At 36.9% G+C, this 24595-nt stretch overlaps 1 protein-coding gene across 1 annotated transcript; it reads left to right on the top strand.

Annotated features, from left to right (window-relative positions):
* Window positions 1-1709: 1709 nt before the first annotated feature.
* LOC144638114 (RB1-inducible coiled-coil protein 1-like) lies at window positions 1710-23407 on the top strand. The gene is made up of 26 exons (XM_078497294.1): window positions 1710-2099; window positions 3836-3965; window positions 5125-5206; window positions 5394-5479; window positions 6391-6506; window positions 9379-9465; window positions 9586-9706; window positions 10111-10167; window positions 10301-10352; window positions 10940-11177; window positions 13670-13735; window positions 14234-14320; window positions 14928-15027; window positions 15130-15211; window positions 15618-15676; window positions 15792-17433; window positions 17986-18166; window positions 19001-19061; window positions 19512-19551; window positions 19915-19955; window positions 20067-20114; window positions 20605-20672; window positions 21076-21203; window positions 22143-22158; window positions 22471-22522; window positions 22925-23407. The coding sequence occupies exons 1-26, from the start codon at window positions 2032-2034 to the stop codon at window positions 22994-22996; spliced, it is 3780 nt and encodes a 1259-aa protein (XP_078353420.1). The 5' UTR covers window positions 1710-2031; the 3' UTR covers window positions 22997-23407.
* The last annotated feature ends 1188 nt before the right edge of the window (window positions 23408-24595 follow it).

The raw sequence follows: 24595 nt of genomic DNA, 5'->3' as shown, positions 1-24595 counted from the left end.
AAAATTCCCAGAGTACCAGGGTTTTTTTTTCCCAGCATTCCCCCTCTCCCTGGAACTGAGGTGGCTGCAACTCTCATCACTCAGCTTATTATGATCTTATTTTGCATAGATTTCGTTAATGAAGTAAAACGATTAGGATTAGGAGAAAAGAGAAAAAAACTGCTATGAAAATTAAATTAATAATAATAATAATAATAAAGACTTTATTTAACGAGGGTAACATAATTTACTGGTGGCCCAGTAGTTTGCAATATGGCCCTCCCTAATTAATTACATAATACATACTTAACTACATATTATAAACCTAACTACATGTTATATACTTAAGACAGTGATAAAAATTTAAACTCAATTCAATACAATGAGAACTAAAAAATGTTAAAAAATGTTGCTGATTTTAAAATGTTCTATATAAACCTAACTAAATGATAAAAATTTAAACTTAATTTAATACACTAAAAGCTAAAAAGTGCTACTGATTTTAAAATGTTCTAGTCCAGCATTTTGTTTTAGTAGCGTTTGGTGTAGTTTTCCTGTAAACTGTTTGTGCGATGCAGCATTACGAATAGAGACGTCAACATTGTTCCAGAGGCGGGTTGCGCTGACGTGAAAGGTCCTGCCACCTGAAATTCTTTTGTATTTAGGAATAACTACGTTGTTCTTTGTTGTAGCTTTGGTGTTGTAGCTATGCGTGTCCTTTAGATGATGTATATATGGAATGAAATAATCTGGACAGTGTCCAAAACTAATCTTATGTAATAGATAAAGCTTTCTGCTACGTATAATATCGTCTATGGGGAGCCATCCTAATTTAGTAAATAACTTCACAGAATTATCAGAGAACTTAGCATCAAGTATTAATCGTGCACACCGTTTTTGGATTTTTAGTAGTCTAATTAAATTCTCATTGGAGCAATTACCCCAGACAGTGCAACAGTACTCAAGGATAGGCTTGATAGTGGCATTATATAGCAGCTTCCTACAATGAGTTGTTAAATAACATCTTGCACGCTTTAAGAGACAAATTCTGGAATTTAGTTTACTAATTAGATAGTCAATGTGTTTGTCCCATTTTAAATGTTTATCAATCTTCACTCCGAGAATCTTTTCATCAGTGGCTTCGTCTAGCCTGGTGTTGTTCAGGAACAGATCCAGAGAGTTTTTGTCTGCATGACAGACCTTCTGGGCTGTACCAATTAGTAACTGTTTGGTCTTTGTTGTGTTTGGCATCATACCATTAGCTTTAAACCACTTTCCTGCACTGTCTAACGTATCCTGTAATTTCTGTTGGATCTCCTCACAAGTATTACCACTTGACCAGATTGTTGTGTCGTCTGCGTAGATATCTACTTCGGCTTTCTTAAGTGATAGTGGTAGGTCGTTCAGTGATAGTGGTAGGTCATTCCAGACTAGGACAGGTTAGAAAGATAGATATTTTAGGACAGCACTTCCCCAACCTTCTTGTCCCTTACCCCTCCCCTAACAAGTAAAATATTATTTACAAATTGCTTTTTCTGGTCCAAGATCACTATTTTCTTGATACCATTCAGTCAATCATTGTAACATGCGAGAAAATAAAAAACCCAAATCCACCAAATTAATTTTACTCCGCACTTCTGATTTCGCACCCACCCCTCCCAGCTAATCTGCGAAGTGTTTTTCCGGCCAGCAGACACAGCTGTCACGCATGCTCATATGCGTGATGTTATTTATGACTGGGCTTTTGCAAGACAGAGAGTGAAGTCATCAGCATTACAGTCGACGAAAATAATACAATGGTTTCCTGTTTTCTCAGAAATAGCCGTTTGAAATGAAGGTAAAGAGTCCCTCGCGGAGAGTATGCAACAATTCAAAGGAAAAATGAAGAAAACGTGGCTATTTTACCGCTGTCATCTTGGGCATGCCGGCCGAAGTGTCCTAGCTCGTAAACATCTACTCCACCAAATTTTTGCAGAATAGCCTTTTAACTGCTTGGCTTTTGCCCATTTTAACGACGGTGAAAGGTACCTAGAAGGAGGAAACGCTGTCAAAATGTTGCATGTGTTTCACGTCGACCTGGGGACGATTTATACTTTCCAAATGGAACTAGCAATGGAAAGGTGAGGAAAAAATTAAGCTTAAGTTTCTTAATATGTTGTACAACTTGTACAGTGACATTGCATTACGTTTTCATCGAAACGTGACTTGGCAGTTTGCTTGTATTCAACTAAACGTATTTAATACCAAATAATAAACGATGCTCCTTTTGTTTGCCTATTCTAATCTCATGGCTGAGAGAAGGAGCACGTTTGTCCCAAGTGACCAGTTGAACAATATTTCAATATGACACCAAGTGCCATGAATAAATCATTTGGGATATCAAGTTTATTTGTTTTAATTTAAAAGTGCACAGGAAAAACTGAATGTTTGAATATAAAAATGGACTTATTGAGGATATACATTGTCTGCTATTGTGCAAAATGTTTTAGTCTACTCCATGCTGTGAGGAGATTTTTGGGAAGCCTGACATTTTTTAAAAACATATAAATGTTCTAAATGTCATTTTATGAAATGTCAAATGCAGCTCAAGGTCAATGAACTTTGAATGGTAATCTTCTGAAGGGTTTCATTCACAGTCATAAATATGATGGGCATCGGAGAACACAGCAGAGTAGATTTGTGAGGTGTTGTCAAATAAGTCTACAGAGTATGTATCCTGGCAAAAGAAAAAACCCTCTAGCACCCAGGGTATAGAGTATGATACTTTATAATGTATAGCTTTGGGTTCTTTATATGCTTTATTGAACAGATCTATGTGCATGAAAAACAATTGGTTATTACAAGTCTATATTTTATACTCTGATAAAACAGGTTTAACTCTGAAAGCCAGATCATTAAAATTAGGCAAAAAGCAACTTTTTTTGAGAATGACATTTTTTGTGCATTAGCATAATATATTTCCATGTTCTCCTAACAAAAGTCAAACGTGTAGCCTACTGTACACCATTCTGATTCTCTACCACTGCGCTGCAAGAAATTTATCTACAGTCAAAGTTCCTGTACGCAGCCCCAGTGGGGGTACTTGCAGTATACATGATGGGGGGGGGGGGGGTCCGACGGAGCTTCATATTGGGAACCCAAAAAAATACATGAGCCTGAAATTTTACACCCAAAAAAATACCTGGCATCAAAATTTTTTTTACCCCAAAAAGTACAAAACCTAGCACCTCGTTACTGATTTATTCAATCGAACAGACTTTAAGACCTGAAAAAATACATGACAGATCTCTTGACCCAAAAAAATACCGAGGGTGTAAATTCTCAACCCAAAAAAATATGTCGGACCTCCCCGTCATGTATATTGCAAGTACCCCCCATGGGTACGCAGCACCCTAGGAAAGGAGAAAATTGTCTGTTACAAGAGCTGCTTATTGGAATGATCATTGTAAGAGGCCACTTGCCATGCACTGTGAAGTCAGTGCAGTGGATTTCAGATGTAAAGAAGATTGAGGCTAATTAGGATTTTTTGTCTTTGGGGAGTCCACTTATGGGAGCTTAGAAACAAAATAAAAGTCTCAATGAATTGTACCCTTTGAAAGTTTTCACAGCCACTTATGGGAATGGCCACCTAGAGGAATGTGTAAATCAGAGATTTTATGAGTTTGAACTAGGTTTTGTCAATTTGGCCATAAGTAGAGCTGTCTGCTTATGAGAGTGTCCGTTAGGAGTGCTTGCCTCATTCGATCAGCTGTTCATATCATGCCAAAGTACATAAACTGAAGTCCTGTGCTGACTGCATAATCCACTTACCTTGATATATTTGTTAATTTCTAATAAGAAATAAACAATTTACCAGTGTCCAGGTGCTGATGAGTACAGTAGCTTCTGTGACTGGGATTCCCGAGGACAAACAAGTTCTGTTGATATCTAATGGTGAAGCACTGGATCCAACAGAGAGAGTGTGCAGTTACAGTAGTGCTGGAACTGTAAGTAGTGCGCAAAATTATGAACAATAGTAATATTTAAAGTGACACTTTTTTTTTATTGCAACACACAGAAAAAAATAATATAAAGCCTACTTACAGAACAAATACTTAGGTTACCTACATGACTTAACTTACAATTACTTACATTTTTACATTTCACTGCATTAGAATTGCTTACATTCTTCACACTACTTACACTACATACATTACTCACATGCCGGTTACATTACCTAATTAACAATAAGTTACATTTGTTACGAAACACAGGGTTCAAAATAGCAGCCGGCTGTCGGCAGTAGCCGGCATTCTGACGACACTTGCTGGCTACTTTTCACCGAAGAAATAGAAAATATCATGCCTTGATCGGTCAACTGAAATAAAAGTTGTGGTAATGTTGAAGTAAACATTCCATATCAGAAAATAAAGCAGCTACAGGGCTAGAAAGAGCGACTCAATAGTTGCTAATGCGACCAAATTTCATCTTTGTCGACGAAAACTTCTGGTTCAGTTACGGTTTAGTCGCCAATGCAAACATTCAAAATAAGAAAAGAAGTCACATTGCTCCAATCCATTCTTTTGCTTTGCCGTAAAATATTGTATCACTTCGGAAAACTTACAAATGGCCGACTGTGTTTGAAATCGCCCCAGAATGCATCTGGGTACGTCATGTATGCAGATGGATTGTGTCCCTTGAAAATGCATAGCTCTCTAACAGCCGGGAAAAAATGAGCCTTGACAAAAAAAGCCGACAAATTCAGGCTAAAAACGAAATTTTATTTTGAACCCTGGAAACATACTACATCACATTGCTTACGGAATCTATTTAAAGTGACACTTGATGAGTCAGTAAAGTCCTTTTCTCATTTTGTTTAAACTTTTCAATTGCAATTGTTTTTACATTAACAAGAATCTCAAGATATTTTTTGTTTTAATTGCAAAAGCAGTCATTTACAGACACCTGATAACAGGGCTCTTATTTCATGAATTCATTGTGTGAGGGATGTCAGAATTTTTTTACATGATGTCACTGTACATTTGACCACATTGGTGTTCCCATCAATTAAAATTTCTTTTCTTTGCACAGTGCCTTCTTTTCAATTACCTAAAACACTGTGGTTTTCAGGGATGTAGCTAAGCAACACATTATTTTCTATTTCAGGATACCAACCCTATCTTTCTGTTCAGTAAATCCACCATTGAATCCTCTATCCCTCCATCACCCAGCCTCAACTTGGGATCAGGTGAGTATTCTTTTTTAAAGAAAGTATGTGAAGGAGGCAAAAGGGTCAACGCATGGGTGAAAATGAAATATTAAAATAAACAATGCAGAATAATAAAATAAACAACGCAGAATGACCCTTTTGCCTTGTTTGTATGTCAAACTGCTGAGAACTGTAATAACAGCTATTTTGTTTCTTTTCCTTGCAGAAGAAAATCTGAAGGAGCAAGTTGAGAAGTCCTTTAATTTACCACCAACATATGAAACTCTTGTATCCAGAGCTCAGCTAGCATCTGTAAGTTCTTCTTGTAATTCACCAATAATACTCTTAGCATTCTTCAGCAACTTAATGAGATAGATAAGCCCTATTTTTTGATCATTTTTTGGGTCTCCAATCTTTTACCCTTTGTGAGTCTCCTTTTTGTGAGGATAATAGTAATATTTTTTAGCAGGGAGTCAGTCAGTTCAATAAAAATTACTGGGAAAGTTTATTCTCCGCCAGAAAACAGTTGGTCATATAGTGCAACTGAGCAATGTTAGAACAAAGGGCACCTTGATATTTTTGGAGCGGCCGCTGGCCAAGAGTATTGTACTAGTAGTTACCCAGGATTACTCGCGAGCTACGATTGAAGCACAAGGTCGAAATATGTCTGTCGAAATGTTGAAGTAATGTTATCGAAGGCGATATTAAATGATTGTTGTCTTTACTGGTCTAACCAATTTTTCACTCAAGATTCTGTGAAGTACAGGTTTTTTTTTTTTGACACTAGCCTGGCTCGCTAGGTTTTTCGTTTCGTCTTGTCGACTCACTGGGAGGGAGGATGGAGCAGCCGCTGGCCAAGAGTATTGTACTAGTAGTTACCCAGGATTACTCGCGAGCTACGATTGAAGCACGAGGTCGAAATATGTCTGTCGAAATGTTGAAGTTATGTTATCGAAGGCGATATTAAATGTTGTTTTTACTGGTCTAACTAATTTTTCACTCAAGATTCTGTGAAGTACAGTGGAATCCCGATTTCGCAAACCTCCAAGAGAAATGAAAATTGGTTCGAGAATTGGGGGGGGGGGGGAATTGCAGTGTGCAACTGAGTGAAGAGGAAACTACTTTTGGTTCAAGTTATTGCGTAGTTTAAGAAATTGAGGGCTCAAAAAAAAAATGATAACACTGTGTTGTAAGAATATACACATTTATTTTTTCTATTTCAGGACTTCCATTCACTTGCAGTAGAAATTGCAGAAAGCTGTGAAAGTCTAGTTTATGAACAGAAGCTTCAGCAGAAGGGTTGGGCAGCAGTTGTGGCTAACTTGGAAAGTATCGCAAGGTGTCAGTAGAGAAAGTATCTACTATTGAATTAGTTTGTACTTCTCGGCACTTACATAGAGCGGTTTTTTTTGAGTGTCGAAAGTAAATTGCGTTTGCTTTGGTTTTGCATTACTACGCTTAGTGATTGGCTTAAAAATCTCGCGCCATTTTCTCAGCCAATCAGGAGTAAAACCAAAACCAATTGTGACTCGCTTGCGCACATTTTCCCGCACTTCGCGCCAGCTACATGTATTTGGTTCGAGTTTTGATTGGTTCACTGGTTTGTCTGTGTCCTTTGTGATTGGCCAGAGTAATTACTTTGGTTTTGGTTTTATGATACTCAATTGAAAACTGCTCTATGTGCAACTCACACATTCAGGTGCCAATATACTGGAAAATGAAAAATGGAAGTACCAGTTTGATTTCATTTTTCATTTTGTTGAAAAAGAAATCTTAAGTTATGGAAGTTAGCATACCAGAAATTATTAATGAAGGCTAAGAATTTCATTTTCATAAGTTTGAAAAATGCAAAATTTAATTTTTCAGTCTTTTTAGAATGAACTTTAAGGTGGCCCGCGGCTAATTCCGGGAGCGAAGGTGCTATTTTTTAAATCGAATTTTGGGCATGGAAACCTTAACCGATTTCTCTGATTTTTGGTAGTCGAAAAAACAAATGTTTAAATTTAATAAAGCTTTAAAATTTGGAACAAACAAAAACAGTGAACACGAAATATAAGCACTTTTAAATTAACCTAGTTTTTAATAAAACGCGAATATTTTCTAAACGCGAAGATAGATTTTTTTCTTATTGCTGTCAATACGTTCAAATTATCCAAGAATTCATGTGAGCAAGTTTCAAAGAAATCGGCTGGGTAGAAATTGCTGCACAGTTGACCGTTAGATTTTAGCTTTAAAATATTATGCTTGTGTATTTTTGCCAGTTGCTACAACAAAGCTTGTGTAATGTTTTGATTGCATTGATTATTTGAAAGCTTAATACCAGCTAAAACAATGCTAAAAATTCTGAAAAGATCGGAAACTTCTAGCAAAAGTTATAAGCAAATAAAACAGAAGATGTTTACGGTGCGTAAAGTGTATTTTTTAAAATATTCATTGTTTTTCGAACTACAAAAAAAATATCGATTTTTTTTCTTTTATTTTTAAGTATGAGAAAATCCAGCATGTACACAAACGGCCTTATCTAGTTTCGTGTGTGTAGACTGGATTCAACTCGCCGAATTTAGTACGTGAAGATGGCTACCTCTCGTCTTCCATTTTGAAGCGCTTTGGAAACCCTTGTGTTCCAGTAAATTATTCAAACTTGCCGCATTCCCAAGATTTTTTAGCACCTTGAAATAAACGGGCGTTCATTTCCAGGTGCTAAATAATCTTGAGAATGCGGCATGTTTGAATAATTTACTGTTAGTTGAGGGGTTTCCAAAGCGCTTTAAACTGATGGACGAGAGGTAGCTATCTTGAAGAGCCAAATTTGACGAGTTATATCGTGACTTCACGCTCGAAACTAGATGAGGGCGTTTGCTTATATGTTGTATTTTTGCATACTAAAAATTAAAAGAAAAAAAATCGGTCGATTTTTTTTAATTCGAAAAAGATTGAATTTTTCTAATTTGCAATTTTCGCACCGTAAACCACTTATGCTTCATTTGATTATAACTTTTGCGGAGAATATCCGATCGTTTCAGATTTTTCAGCAACTTTTTAGGAGGTATTGAGCTTTCAAATGACAGAAGTGATCTAAGCATTAATTAAGCATTGTTGCAATAGCTGGCGAAAATATCCAATTACAATATTTTTATGCGAAAAATAAACAGTCAACTGTGCAGCAATTTCTACCCAGCCGATTTAGTTGAAACTTGCTTACATGAAACCTAGGCTTACTTGAAGTAATTGACCTTAATTAGAAAAAAATCTATCTTCGCGTTTTGAAAATATTCGTATATTTTCGAAAAAAAGGTTTTCCATAAAGTGCTTATTTCTCGCGATAGTTTATATTTTGGGCTTTAAAATGTAAAGATTTATAAAATTTAAACATTTGTTATTACGACTACCAAAAATCAAAGAAATCGGTTACGGTTTTCATCCCCAAAATTCAAATTAAAAAATAGCACCTTCGCTCCCGGAATTAGCCGCGGGCCACCTTAAATGGGATTGAAGTTTCATTTTGCATTTGTTTGGGAAAATGAAAAGAGATGTCACTTTTTCACTTACCATTTCCAATTTAATAACGGAGGCTTTCGTTATACAATTTAGAATAAAAATCAGTGAAAATAAATGACGTTTCAATGAATTGCAGTTCATCGTTATCAAATTCTAAAAAGTCAGATTCCGATAAGTTCTTATCAGAAAACTTATCAGAATCTGACTTTTTAGAATTTGATAATGATGAATCGCGATTTGAACATCGAAACATCATTTATTTTCGCTGATTTTTATTCTAAATCATTTCCAATTTCTCTTTGAATTATGAATAAGATTGTTGTTTCCTTGAGAGTTAAATGTACATGTAATTTGTGCTCGACCAAAGTGTTATGCATTAGTTTGTGGGGAGCAGCCTATTTTCTGGGAAAGCTTTGCCTCTCAGTTAGGGAGATTGGCTTCTTTTTTCTGGAGGGTGGAAGATTGCTACTCTAAAAAATCACATTGTGTTTAAAATACAGTTGAATCCTGACTTTTTGAACCTTCAATGGAAATTGAAAAAGGTTCGAGATATCGGGAGTTTGAGTTATCGAGGGTAAAATTAGTAAGAACATGACCTGGTGGGGAATTGAATAAAGGTTTGAGTTAGCAAGGGTTTGAGTTTTGGGATTCAGCTGTATATCCAGACTCCATGATTATTGCTTAACTGACAGCTAAGTATTGCTTGTTTATAGTGAGTTTGAAGCAAGATCAAGCAGTGTTCATCAAATATATTCCGAGTTCCTGGATTCAAGAACAAGATATATAGAGCTTCTGGATAGGTATCAGTTTGAGTTGTTCTTTTCCTATTTTTCAGTTATCTTTATTAATTTAATGATTGAGAAATTTGTCCTTATTCTATTCCTTTGCAATGAAGCTGATGATTTGGTTTATTCTATAAGGTTCAAACAGATGTTACCACTGTTAGCCAGGGTACCTGTGCTTCCATGTCTTATGACAAGACAGCTTTCCAAAGATAAACAACAGAGTGCAGTTAGTCTTCTGGACTGGATTAGTGCACAGGTAACAACAACTATAAAAGCCTTGTAAAGTGCATGTTCTTCCACTAACCTCACTTGGACGTTTTTACTAGATGAACTGCTGATGCTTGTGGGTGCATACCATTCAAAAATTAAATTACAAGTGTCAACATAGAATTTAGCACTTTTTGTTTCTTTTAGGGCTCTGGAGATGCAGGATTTCCAGTCCTAGATTCTAGGACTTCCTTTTTCGACTTCTGTTCAAGAAGTCTTTGTTTAAAACAGCCAATCAAAAAAATTCAAATTAATACTAAAATCATATTCCCCAGAGCCCTTCCTTTCTCGTGTCAAGCCTTATCAGCTAAGAGAAGCGATTATGGCTATTGGGGCAAGAATGTCTAAAATTGATCTGCGATTGGGTAAGATTTCATATTATTTTTCTGGCAGGACAACAAGAACACTCTTCAAGATATGGTCAAACAGTGTATTGAGGCAGTTGAGCAGGTATACGATATTCTCACAATTGGGATTGATATTTGCAATGGCCCCGTTTATCTATGTCACGCTGTTTAAAAATCAATCATTGACCAAAAGTATTTAATTAACAACTGTTAATTATACTGTCATTTACTTTCAGTTTGATGAATCACACCTGACTGAGATCACAGCAGAAGTTAGGGAAGTTTTAGGTATGGAAAAGCTGTTTTTCCCCATATGTTACTTACACTTTGTCATCTGCAATTATTACAGACTTAGTAAAATGCCAGTTATTGTAATGTATGGTTCAGTGGAACCCCATTATTCCAGCTATCAACAGGCTACAAAAATCTGCTTGTATTCAGTGAGGTGGCTATATTAAAGTTGTTGTTATTAAGTTATAAAGAAAATGACTGTCTGAACTCTTCTTTGGGTGAAAAAAAAAAGTGGATGTAACGATCAAGTGGCCACACTAACAGGGTGGTCATAAGATGGGGTTCTACTGTATATGGTGTTGGTGAGGCCTTCCAAGGGGTTTTGGCGACAGGCAACATTGCTCCAAAGTAGCTAATAGTGTAGCGACAATCTTGCTCCAGATCACCGACAGCTGACAGAAACTAAACACTGAAAGGGTATATATTTGTGACAGCGACAATGTTCTCCTCACCAAATAGGCGACAGGTGAGTTGGAAAGGAGTGACAAAGCGACATCAGAAACCCCCTTGGAAGGCCTTGGTGTTGAAATGAGTGACTTCACCACTTCTCACTTGCATGTTTCTTTTTTTTTTCATTTTAACAGAATCTCTTGATAACACAAACATGAAAGAGATCAAAGGGCTGGATGAGAGATTAGCAGGACTGCAACAGATCCTACAGAATGTGCAAACCTTGACACAGTCTCAAGATGACATGTCAAAGGGTTTTCAGCAGAACCAGGCCCGAGCTCAAAATATTGGTGATCCGTCAGTACTTCCTGATCTGTGTGCTAGTCATCAAAAGCAGCTCATGATGTTGTTAAAGAATCACTCACATTTGAGGTTTGTATTGTCATTAAGGTTTCTCAGAGTGCAAAGAAAATTTAGAGCTTACTGTAACTGAGAGATTCTCAAATCCAAAGGTCTCCTTGATGAGCCTGCTGCCCAGGGGGGTACTCAGAGTTTCAAGTGACGGGGATGATAGAAGGATTTTTTTGGGTAGAAAAATGTGGAAAGTATTTTTTTGGGTATATAACGTGTTTCTTATGTTTTTCTATGTGTTATGTCATTCCCCATTGGAAATATAAAGGTCAGAAATTCGGCATGGGATTTTTTGGGGGTAATTTCTGGTCTAGGGATTTTTATGGGTTTTGTTGGAAGCCCTAGGGATTTTTTGGGGTCTTGATTTTTGCCCCCATTCGATCATCCCCGTCACTTGAAATCGCGAGTACCCCCCATGGGGCCTGCTGCAAGCAAAATTCGTAAAAAAAAAATTAATGTTGTTTCCTGGTGACTTTTAAATTGACTAGCCTGGAAGCAAGCAGACATTAAGTCTGGCAGAAACCCATGGGACTTGATCATTCCAGTTTTGATGGGTTTTGATCACTCCATGCTACAGGTACAAGTACCATTTATAGTAAGGAGCTGGCACAAGTGGTGCACGGAAATTCGATCACGTCACGCCCATACTAAAAGAATTAGAATGGCTACCAGTATCAAGCCAGCTTTACTATCAAAGCGCCACTTTAGCCTTCAAGTGCATGACGGGATGTGCTCCTGACTATTTGACCTCTATTTTTATCAATTGTGCAGACATAAGCACGCGTACCACTAAGAGCTCTCAACAATTAAACATTCCTCTATTCAGTACTGCTACTGGCCAAAGAACATTTTATTACAGGACAACTACCATCTGGAACTCATTGGATCTTACTTTAAAACTCAGTAGATCTATTTCAATTTTTAAAAAGGCATTGAAACGTAAATTAATTGATTGGCAGAAGAGTTTTAAAATTCTTGATTATTTAAATTTATTATAGGAAATTAACGCTTGTGTTAATAATGGTAATAGGACTGAGTGGAGTCCAATTCGGTCTGTAATCATACGAGTGATTAACAAAATCGGACGACCGCGAAGCGGGAGTCCGATTTGTTTAATCACAAGTATGATTACAGACAGAATTGGACGAAACGAAGTCCTGTTACCAATTAATCAAAACTATGACAAAATTCGAGAAACAAACAAACTTTACCGGCGAAATGGTTATAAGTCTTAATGAATACTGAAAAACATAACAGTTTACTCAACAAAATGCACAACAACAGTGCGCGCAAAATGACGCGTACTGTCCAATTACACAGGCATGACGCGTAAACTGTCCTATTACACTGTCCAATTACAAGCATGACGCGTACACTGTCCTATTAGTGCTCAAATCGGGCTGTTGATAACCAATCACGTTCGAGAATTTTGTTATAGTTTTGATTAATTAACTAAGGTATTTGAAATTAACGCGACTTAAATTAACGCGAATTGAAGGAAAAATTACTTCCCAATAAAGGAAATTAACGCGAAAGATGGAGTAACATTTCAAAACGAAGGAAATTAACGCGACGTACGCAACAGGAACAAGTTTATTTCAACACTTGTAGGCGTATAATCTTAAACGAAAACAATGTTGGTGGTACTGACTTTTCCCACTTTGAGCGTTCTTGAGGGGGATCGTTCTTCACAGTATCAATGATAGTGGCAGATAAAATTATGCTTTTTCCTTGGAGTCAAGAACATCTGTACTGTAACAAAAATTGGGGCCAAAATAATGGAAATTAACGTCATGGAAATTAACGCTCCACTTAATTAACGGCGCGGAAATTAACGTTAACAAAAATTAACGCGACTTAAATTAACGTGAAAGTTTTAAATTCGCATTAATTTCATGACGCGTTAATTTCCTATAATAAGGTAGATTATTATTATCATTATTATTATAAGATTACCAAAATTTTAATTTTAATTTTAGTAGAATGTAATATTTTTGATTTTAGTAGCATATTATCTTCGAAAAGCCCCCCATGGGGAAAGATAATAAAGTATGTATGTACAAATGAGCTGTGAGAGACTTAGTGACCTTATGGTTAGTTTGCTTGCATGGACTCTGTATCAAGCAGACTGGGTACAATAATTTTATTCTGACCAGGGTCATAATGTGGTGTTTTTCTGGGCAAGACTCTTTGCTCTCACAGTGCTTCTTTCCACCCAGGCATTGTTACCAGCAAAATAAATGCTAGGAGCTACCCCCATTATGGACTGGCATCCCATGGGGGAAGGGAGTAAAAATACCCCTTGTCACTTAATCGCAGGCAAACTGGGCTAAGCTTTGATGGTATGAGGCACTTCATCCTACAGTAATGGAGACTTCAGCTTAACCTACAGGTTTAGCCATTAGCCAGGTTCTGGAAGAAGTTTATGTTTAACTGCATGAGTTCAAAATTAACCTTGGTAATACTTAACTAAGCTAGAAAATTGAAAAGAAATACATTTGCTCACATTTTAGGGATATAAGGAAAAAATGTGCAAGAGCAAAGGATGAACTGTCTGCTAATCTTCACACCAGATTAAGGTAAGTTAACATGTTTTGAATGATTTTACTGCCGATCGGTTTGCTCAGTTGGTAGAGCGCCAGACTGTTGTGTGGGAGGTCTCGGGTTAGACTCCCAGACTGGACCCACACTCAGGGTCTTAAAATAACTGAGGAGAACGTGCTGCCTTTGCAATGACATCTGCAAATGGTTAGATGTTCTAGTCTTCTCGGATGAGGACAGTAAACCGTAGGCCTCGTCTCCTGCTCTTCTGTTATATAGTGGTGGTCAGCAGGGGACGTTAAAGAACCCACACACTTACTGCAAAGATTATTAGGGCACAGAGTTCCTGGTGTTGTAGTCTTGCCTTGTTTCACAGGTTGGTGCTTCACATAGGGTTAACCTCATTGCACCTTTCTCCCTTGGACAGAATTGTCCAAGAAAAATTGCTATAACTATGACTTTGACTTGGTTTTAAATGGTTTATCAGGCGAAGATTAACAGTTTTTATTTGAATTTTATAATCTGTTTTTGTACAGATGGATCATGTATGTCGAGAAGAAAATATGTGATTGTGATGGAACGATAATAATGTACCATGAAAATATCAGAAGAATCAAGCGAAGGTAAGAGAGAGCCAGTTGAGTGTTTTCTTGGGCCAAGTGGCTCACTAGTACTGAGCTTTACAGTACAGGTGATACATGAAAAGAAAGGGCAGATAAATGAGGATTTAAAGGTTGTGCGGTTTCAGTAGCATAAGGCGACTAGGATTATTTCTACTCCCTCCTGGATGGGATGCTAGTCCATCGTAGGGTTACCCCCAGCATTAAAATCGCTGGTACCCATTTATACACCTGGTTGGAGAAAGGTACTGTGAGAATAAAGTGTCTTGCCAAAAGAACACAATACAATGACCCGGGCCAGGGCTTGTATATGTTGTGGTTTAATTTTTTCTTTGGTTTAAAATTTTTCAAACCAGTTTGATTTTTATTTTTCATTGTCTTATGTTCATTAACATAATCTGAAACAAAGGGAAATAAAAATCAAACTGGTTTGAAAAATTTTAAACCAAAGAAAAATTAAACCACAACATATACAGGTCTGTAAAAGGTCACTTGAGTGAAGATCACCTTTACTTGTTCCATCGCCGTCCTGTGTCATGTCCTCCTACGTTGACAAACAGTATGTTGTGCGCAAAGTTCTGTTATGAGATATTACATTGATTTGTTTTAGATTGGAAATTATTGAGCAAGTGAATGAAGCACCTCGTGTGTACATCTTAGCTGTGGCAGAAGTTGTAAGGAGAAGATCATTTTCTTCACAGTTTCAGAAGGTAATTTGTTATTCCATCACAGTAATGTAAACCAGTCTTATAAACTGTTCTAATATTCAGGACTGCACTAAAATCCTTGTTTTGATCATTTCTCCTCTCTAGTGGGCTAGTAAGCTATGCGAGAGCTCAGTACAAGCGAGAACAGAAGAAACTGCAAGGAGAGAAGAATTTGAGTTGCATATTGGTTGGTAATCTATAATATACATATCGTTATGAAAGAAAGAAAGAAAGAAAAAAAAAAAACGATTGAATCAAACTTTAAATTTACACAAATTTTGACATATTGTTTTTTAAAAATGTAAATTGGACAAACATCTGATAATCCAGGTGTTTATAGTTTTTAAGGTTGTTCAACATTTCCAGTTCTTATGAGCATTGTTTGCGCTCTCATTTAGGGGAGAGCTGCACTGTATGCTGGTGGGTGTCTTCACTGCACAGTCCAGAACTTTATGTATTATCTAAAGACGTCCTTCCAGTTGACACTATTTTTAGGGTTTTAGGAGTAGACTTGCCCAGAAAGTCTCTTTTTACATGATGTATTCGATCATTGACAATATATTTTCCGGTGTTTTTTTCCTTTATCTTTCTAGGCCAGCATTTTTTGCAGAGTTTGTTTAGTGGTTTGTCTGACAGGCCAACAAGATTTGCGGTATGTCTTGATCCTTCACATGGTACATTGAAGTGATGTAAACACAAAAAAAATCGAGTGTACATAAATATGAGAAACAAATTATCAACAAAACTGAATGATGTTCTTGTTGCAGGAAAAGCCACCCAGACCTTTTGACGAGCAGCTTCCCATTATAACAGACAGAGATCTTCAAGAACTGATGGATCAAATCCCAGAATTAGCTTCATATCTTGAATCTAGCTCCATCAACATCAGCATGAAAGATGAAAGTGGAAAAACTAGTTTCCTGCAATCAGAGGAACTTGAGAATCTTAGTAGTGATACTCACTTCCCTGCAATTTTTGTAAGAAGAACTAGTGAAAATGTCACAGACAAGAAAGTTACATCATCAGTCACCAACATGTCATCATCTGAGAGCAAAGCTACACAAATGAGTATGGATGCTTCAACACAGGTTGAGTGGACTTGCAGCGAGAGTGATAGCATTCCCATTCAAGAGTCGCAAGGTTCTTCAGAGTTGGACTGTACTAAGAATGTTCCAGATATAAATGAACAAGCTAACTTAATTAGGCAAGAGACCACGGAGGGTTCTGATTACAATGAGTCTAATGAAAGGAAAAAGAGTAATAGTGATACTGCATCAGAGAAGAGCTCAGCACTTGATGATAGTGACTTAGTTTTCCGATCAGCGCATGAAGACTATGTCACTGTTTTTGACGCTGATTTGGCAGGCGATCTTGAGGAGAAGGAACTCCCTCCTGATATCCAACCAGTAGGTGAGATTCAAGAAGACTGTGCTGCGCTTCTTGATGATGCGAGCCAAACACCAACTCTCGCTAGCTCTGGTACTCAGAGCACTGATCACAGCACTCAAACAGAGTGTAGTTCTGACAGCAGTTGGCCAGTTCAAGAGACTGGCTTAGAGGAATTTGGTGAGAAAACAACACCTGATTCAAGTCAGCAAAGCTTTGAGACAACTGGTCAATCTGTGACAAATGAAATGGTTAAAAGATTAGAACAGCTGGAAGAGCAATTAAGAACTACTGAAGGGTCTTTGGAAAAAGTTAATTCTCAAAAAGAAAAACTTCAACAATTGAGCACTCAGGTGAAACATTGTGTTAAGGGTGAGTTTGAGGTTCTTCGTCAGTGTTTAAATGATAGTAAACAACTGATCTTAGAATGGGACTCAAAAATAAAAGAGGATGTTTTAGCAGCTCTTGGTAATTTACAGCAAAAAGGGGATTTGTTTAGGGAACAAATAACCCAAAATGTCACTGAAAGAACTAAAGGAGAATTTCAAAGAGAGCTGATGCAGTTGAACTCTCAGTTTGAACAAGAGAAAAGCTCATTCCTTGAAATGAAATCTAAACTTGAGTTTGAGAAGGGTGAAATTCTAAATGAGCTAAAACAAGTACAAGCCGAAAAAGAAAGAAGTGAAACTCAGCACAGAGAAGAAAATGAAAAGTTGAGTTTGATTGTGAGTGAATGTAAAGCTAAACTGGAAGAACATGAAGGCGCAGCGCAGAAAGTTCAAGAGAGCAAATCTCGCTATGAAGAAGATCAGCAAATCAGATTCAATGCAATAATGATGAAACTGAAGAGAGAGAAGGAGCATGCTGTCTTACAAGCGCAAGAGAAAATTAAGGAGTTAAGGCAACTAGTGGAGCAACAAGAGAATGATATGAAATCCTTAGTGATGGAAAAAGACAGGATTACAGGAGATTATGAACAGGCACGTGAAGCCTTCTGTGGACGAGAACAGGAGCTATTGGCAGGTGAGTTATTCTTTTTTTACAAATCAACCAAATTTTTCAGTGATCTACACTCTTAATAATTTGTAATGGGATGTGCATTGGCCTAATGGTTAGTGGGCTTGACTCCAAGTCGAATGGCCCGGGTCGAGCCCTTGCCGGGGTGCTGCATTGTGTTCTTGGGCAAGACACTTTACTCACACAGTGCCTCTCTCCACCCAGGTGTATAAATGGGTACCGGCAAATTTACTGCTGGGGGATAACCCTGCGATGGACTAGCATCCCATCCAGGGGGGAGTAGCAGTACTCCTGTCGCTTGATGCTAGAGAGACCGGGATAGGCTCCGGCTATATGGGCCACTTGGCTCAGACACAGACTTAACCTTTTTTTAGGCTCTTTTAGACCATAGAAATGGTGGTTTCAATGCAAAGTTTTGGACATTCAGTTCAGATTTTCTGGTGTCATTTCTATGGTCTATAAGAGTGTAGACCATGGCAAAATTTGTACAATCTGCTGAAGGAATTATAAGAGTTCCAAGAGTTGACAGCAGTTTTTTTTTCAAATTCTGATCATCAGTTTTGCAAGAGAAAGAATCCAAAATTCTAGAAGCTGAAATCCTAATGCAAAACAAAGAAGCAGCGTTCTTAGAACAGATTGAACAAGAGAAAGCATCAACGTTAGCTCTGCTGCAAGTTGAGCGACAAATGTGGGAAGCAGAAAGGAGCAAGAACTTAGTAGTCAAAGTACAAGAAACTGAGTGAGTGATCTTGAATATTATATTGTGGTGTTGCAGTGTCTCATGGATGATATGAATTTGATTTATTATTAAATGTGAGTGTTTCCTGGAAATAAACACTCTCATGGCAAAAACAATGTCGCAAAAGAGTGAGACATTGTTTTTGCCACTCGGACATAAAATTCATATCGTCTTGCCACTGTGTAATAATTATCCTCTATGTGTAAACTGGTTACGCAATGTGTTCAACTAAAGATTAATCACATTAGAAATATAATGTCTGCTAAATTAAATAAAAATATATATACAGTGGAACCTCGATATAACGAAGGGCCAAGGGACTGGCAAAATTTGTTCGCTATAACGAGGTTTTGTTATATCGAGGTACTTTCTCGTACATTTTACTATTACTGAGGTCTTCACTATAATATATAAAGGTTCGTTAAATCGAGGTTCCACTGTACCAGTATCTTATTTGACCACTCCCCCAGTGGGGGCTTTTCAGGGCCAATATAACAAACACTGAAACAAATATAATTGTAAATAAACATAACATGATTAAAAATGCCAACTGACAGGAGGCAGGCCAGTTGGCTTTTTACAAGCATAACCAAGGAGTTGAACTTGGGACTACTGAGAACAACACCAGCTAGTAGTCTGAATGGGGCCTGATCCTCTGGATTTCAAGTCCAGCACTCTTACCACTTGGCCATGCTGCTTCCATCCTCCTTCGGGTTTCAACTCCAGCGCTCTAACCACTCGGCCACGCTGCTACATGAAAACTGTGCAGAGTTATTTTGTTATAAATTTGACCTGAATGTACAGTGTACTAGTAATTATAATCACTGTTGACAGGTGTGCCACTGATGCAGTACTGGAGGAAGACTATCAACAAAGGATTCAGTTCCTGGAAGAGGTCAGGGTTGTTATCCTGTAAAGTCTTGTAATCTCTGTACATTCAAGCATTTTTTCAGAAACTTTTTCACATGTTCATTGCCTATTTTCCAGCTGTTATCGCGATAAGTGGCAGATATAATTTGCTTATGCTTTCTTTGTCAACGTGCTCCCTGCTTGGTCATTTTTTTTTAATGTACAGTCAATTAAATTTACAAGAAATTGATGTCAGAGTTTGTCTTTTTAAATGATTGATTTAAAAAGCAGTAGTGTAGCAGTTCACATAAACTTGTAATTTTACTGGTCCTCTAGTGTAGCAGTTGCTACTGTTTTCAGAGGCATTTTGGGCTGGTTGTTTATTCTGTTGTTCTCTTGAAGGGTAGTGCATGTGAGCAATTTATATGAGACCTTGTGAGATGTGGTATCCAACTGGATTAAACTTTAGTGATTTATGACATTTTTCCTTTTACAGGAGAATAGGAAACTGACTGAACAGTTGTCAGAACAAACTGGTAAGTTGGAAGTTTTATCTGTTTGATCCTTTGAACCCCCCCCCCCAAAAAAAAAACAAAAAAAAAAAAAAAAAAAAAAAAATGGTTGTTATTGCTGTTCACTGGTCATGTGAGAAGCGAATGGATTTAAGTAATGTTTCTCGTTAATTTTTGCTTTCATCCCCCAGAAGTCATATAGAGGGGCTACAGAGGGGCTCTAAAGGGGAGGTTGAGGGTGGTTACTTTATTATTATATTTTTAATAAAGCTTTTGGAGTCCATTTCATATGTTATGCATATTAGTGGAACTAAGTATATATGTATATAAAAGTTGTTATTATGTTCAAGTTGATCTCTTTTTTACTGGGTTTGTTTTGTTTTTTAGCTGGGGACAGCTCTGACTTGCAAGGTGGACATCTGAAACGAGTAAGTCAGAATTTTAATTACAGCTTAGATCTGATTTCATTTGTTTTTGTGGACTGAGTTCTTTTCTTTGAGCTTTTTATAAAACAAAAATATATTACCTAATTTTTACAGGCTTTGGATGAAAAAGATCAACAGATAAAAATTCTTCAACATCAGCTTGTAAGTCAAATCCATTTCTACTGAAGAACTTTAGTTGTCCCAGAAAACATCCATCCCCCCACACAGAGTTTTTTTGGGTTTGAACCCCCTTTCTCCTCTGGAAAGCCAAGTTTAGGTTCACACTTTCCTTAAAAAAATTTGGTCTTTTAGATCCCCTTCTGCCCCCCCCCCCCCTCCCCCTCCTCCTCCTCAGAATTTCCAATGAGTCTCCATGGGAGGGTATTATAGATATTTTCTGGAACCACCCATTGCAAGTTTAAGTCACTAACATCTGACTTCCCTTTGCAGTTGTTACATTATCAAGTAGACACTCAGTGAAGAGATTGATGAAAATCACCCACTAGGGATCACTTTTTAGTCTTGATATACCACCAAATTCTCAGAACTAATTTTAAAAGAAATGTATGGGAACCCATAAGGAGAATTAATATTTCAAGCTTGAGAAAAAAGGGTTAAGATGTATGAATTGTGTACTCTTCATGTTCTACAGAGTCAGATGCAGCAATTAGCTGGAGCTACTGCTGCAACATCCAAGATGGATAAAATCTCCCTCAGAGAGTAAGACATGTTTTTTTTTTTTGAATAATTTGTTTATACTGTCCAGTTGTACTATTGTACAAGTACAGGGCTAAAAAAAGTGTCGTCCGGTCGTCTGGGACTACTAGATTGTCCTGCTGGGCGAGTAAATTTTTTCATGCTCACTTGCAGTTGGGCAAGGGACGAGATTAGTAATCTGCTGACTAAGTCATACTGCAGTGGCCGAACTCTTGTCACCTCATGGTGCTACAGATAACAAAGGGGTGCATAAGGAGGTTTCCACATGTAAGTTAAGTACTTAAAGAGAAGAATGCCTTCTAGTTGGTTTATCCATTTCATTTAAAATAATAATTTTTTAAGTTCATTTTAGAGGTCTCGTTTCAAATGTCTAACTACATACACTGTTTATCAATTTCTTGTGCAGCTTTCAGAGTGGTGACCTGATTCTCCTGGTGTTCGATGAAAGATATGAGAACTATCTTGTTCTAAGTAATGGACAGACATTGTTCTTTTTACACCCTGATTCCATGGCTGGACTTGATCTTGCAACAAGTGAGTAATACACTCTCTCTTATGTACAAAATAAGACTGTTCACAGTCCCCTATTTTTTCCGTGAAGTCGTAGAGAGCGATCATTGAGTTCAATGGGCCGCCATCTTGGTTGATGGCAGCCCGTCAAACTCTACAACTTCATGGACAAATAGGGTACTTTGAACAAAATACTGTTAGTGAACAATAGAGTAATATAATAGTAACAATGTTTTAAAGGTATATTTAAAAAAATCCTAAATGTGCTTGCAGTAATTTTTTATATATTAATTATTACGTGATATAAAAACAATTATTGTAAGCACGTTTATTAAATTGTTCATTAAACAATTTTGGGATTCTTAAGTCACAAGTAGTACTGAGTCATAATTAGCACTATTAAACAAAATAATATTTTTATTTTTATTCTTGGTTTAGGTAATATTATTTGTAGTTAATGTGATTATGTTGTTTAAATATTTTTTGTTTTCCTTACAAATGCTGTAACATGATACTTTTGTTTTGATTTCTGTGGTGACATTCATGGCAGTTTTTTTTTTCAATAATAAAGCCAATTATTTCACTTTAATTTAATTAAGTTGGGGTTTTAACTGCTTGAACGATTAAAGGTAGAGTTACAGTACCAGTAGTTTGATGTCTTTATTTTTATCCTTATATTATTATTGTTTCCTTGTCCTTGAAGTGATTTTTTGTTTTGATTGCAGCATAGCAATAGATCTTAAAGTTGCTACTGATTGATTATTAGTTTAAAAAGCCCCTTACATTCATAAAGTATTATTTTTTTAATGATGAATATTCTTAGTTTGTTAGTAGTTTATTAAACTGTTGAATTGTAATATTATAGAGCCTACTAATAAAATTTGGCCTAATGAAACCTCAATTACCTAAAGACGTGTAGAGCATTTAATATTGCTAATGTACTGTTCTCTGGTTCTCTTCTAGGTGGCCCAAAAAGACGGTAAGGTCTAAAACCAATAATCTTTTCCTAATGGGCTAGCTTGGTCACACTATGGACTACATGATTTTGTTACCTAACCTACAAATTGGTTGTAAAATTGAATAAGAAAAGGCTGCATGGGTGGTCAAAATAATACTAGACATGAACAAACAGGTGACATTGAGCAAAAATTAATTTGTCTGGTTGGTGGAAAGGAAATTTGTAGCTCAATGTGTGTGGCCTAAAAAATTCCCCCCCCCCCCTTAAAAAGTTCCTTTAATGTTCTTATAATAAATGGCGATCTTCATTTACAGTTTCATTTATTGCCTTTAGACCATGGATGTTGGCACAGATGACAGATAAGGAATACTGTCAAGCTAAAAAGGTATAAGGCTTTGTTTTTTTCTGGAGGAAGACATGATGTTACTCGTATTTTAAAAGTTTCTGGCGAATAAGTTTGAAATAATCTGCATGTGTGACAGCTTTTAAGGTCACATTTTTTGCACTTGAAGCTGATGAATTTTAACAACACACTGGATTCTGTTTTTAGAATAGCCACATCAATTTCTCAAATTTCCAAAATTTACCTTAATGTTGCATTACCGTTTGTGTCATTTTCATGGTCTATACTTTGATCCAGATCTCGACCAATGGGCATGCTAGAATTCTCGAAGTTTTTGTATAAAGTGGCTGATTTCACCCAGATTTAAAAAAATAAAACCTCATTAATTGCTGGAAGGTTTTACTATGCTAGGAAAGTTAATTCAGAGTTTCTTCTTTTTTGTAGCCACACAACAGGTTTCATGTTCCTGTTGGAACAAAGTTTTACAGGATACAAGCCAAACCCTGTCAGCGATAACATAGAAATTGACTTACAGAGATTACTAGAAGACGGCAAAAGGAGGATCCTAAAGGACCAGGAGATATAATTTATTTATATTTCCGCTCATAAAAAAAGAAGTTTGTAGAATGGAGCAGTGCATGGATTTGCAAGCCTATGTGTTAGGTTTATATAAAATTTATTGTGCAAGAAATACATGTATCAGAAATATGAGTGTCATTCATTTGGTAAACTATTTTTAGATAGGCTTTTGAAATTATAGCAAAAAAGATAATATTCAATTTACATAAAAGGACTCCTCAATTTGACATTCTGTTGAAATCATTTTATAATCTATGTCCTAAGGGGGATAGCCATGTTGCATGTTTCTGAGAACCGAGCCTAGCCAACAGCTGTAAATGGCGCTGTCGTTTTTCCCACTATTGTGTTGCTGTGCCCAATCCTTCTCCTGTGTCCCGGTCATTCAGGGTCATGTTGCTTGTCACTTTTGCCCCTTCTCAGAGCTATTCCCTAGCCTGTTAAATTCTATTTATTTGAAGTGGTTTAACCATGACTGTGGACAATCAGGCAATATTCTCTAACTCTCATATCAGTATTTTCTCAACTTTCTTTTTTTGTATATAGTTGCATAATTTTCCTTTAGAGAATGTTATATTTCTCCCCAAGAGGTCCATGTACTGGATTCTCATAATCTTCCTGCTTTGATTTACTTCAACTTTGTAAAGGGAAATTTGCTATTGATAACCAAGTACTGAAGTGGCTTTTGTTACATAAATTTTATTAAAATATTGAGGTAGAGGAAAATAATTTTAATTTATTTACATAATTAATAGATCAGTGCTTAAGGATGTATACTAAAAGCTATTTTTGTGTCGTAAAATTTGGAATCCATAGGCACAGTCCTGTTGTTAATATTAACCAATAAATCAACATTCTTTTTCTGTTGTCAGTTGTCCTTGAAACAGTAGATGGTTTAAGTTGGCAAACACTCCAGCTGTTACTGTTTCAAACATTAAATCTTGTACTTTTCTAAGTGTTTGATGTCATACAATCATGACTGTGTTATGTGGGATGGAGATGCTCGCCTTCTGGCTAGAAGCTTTGTGTAGGAGGGAGCATGTTGGCCTTTAATAGTACTGACTTGGGATTCCAGCCAGGGCGGGGTTAAATCTTTGGGTGGAGTGGAGGCAGGCCAGGGAGGGGGGAGTGTTGTGACCTACTGACTTGAGATCCAGGCAGGGAGAGTGGGAGGCTTAGCCTTCTAATTTAAACCTTGAGCTGGTGGCCTGAGGTTTCAGAGAGCAAGAGTTCAAGGCTGGCTAGGGTATGTTTTTGGGAATGTTTTTGCCATCATGCTCCTCTTCATCTATGAATGTAGGTTTGTAACTGGTTATCCAATATCGGCAATCATGCATGCTTATCATGTATGTGGGATATTACTTGGTGCTGCTATTGGTGATTGACCATTGCGTTTTGGGTATCATATTGTATTTGAATCTTTTGTTTTGTCATTGGTGATCGCCACCAAGAAACTGTCTACTGGTGGGATAACTGTTCTAAATTAAGGTATTTAGAGTTTAAAAAGACCAGTAGCAACAAAATATGTCTTGTATTTTT

The sequence above is a fragment of the Oculina patagonica genome, chromosome 14 (assembly GCF_052425735.1).
Source record: "Oculina patagonica isolate OP01 chromosome 14, crgOcupat, whole genome shotgun sequence".
Lineage (NCBI taxonomy): Eukaryota > Metazoa > Cnidaria > Anthozoa > Scleractinia > Oculinidae > Oculina > Oculina patagonica.
This window is presented reverse-complemented; position numbering and strand designations above follow the sequence as displayed.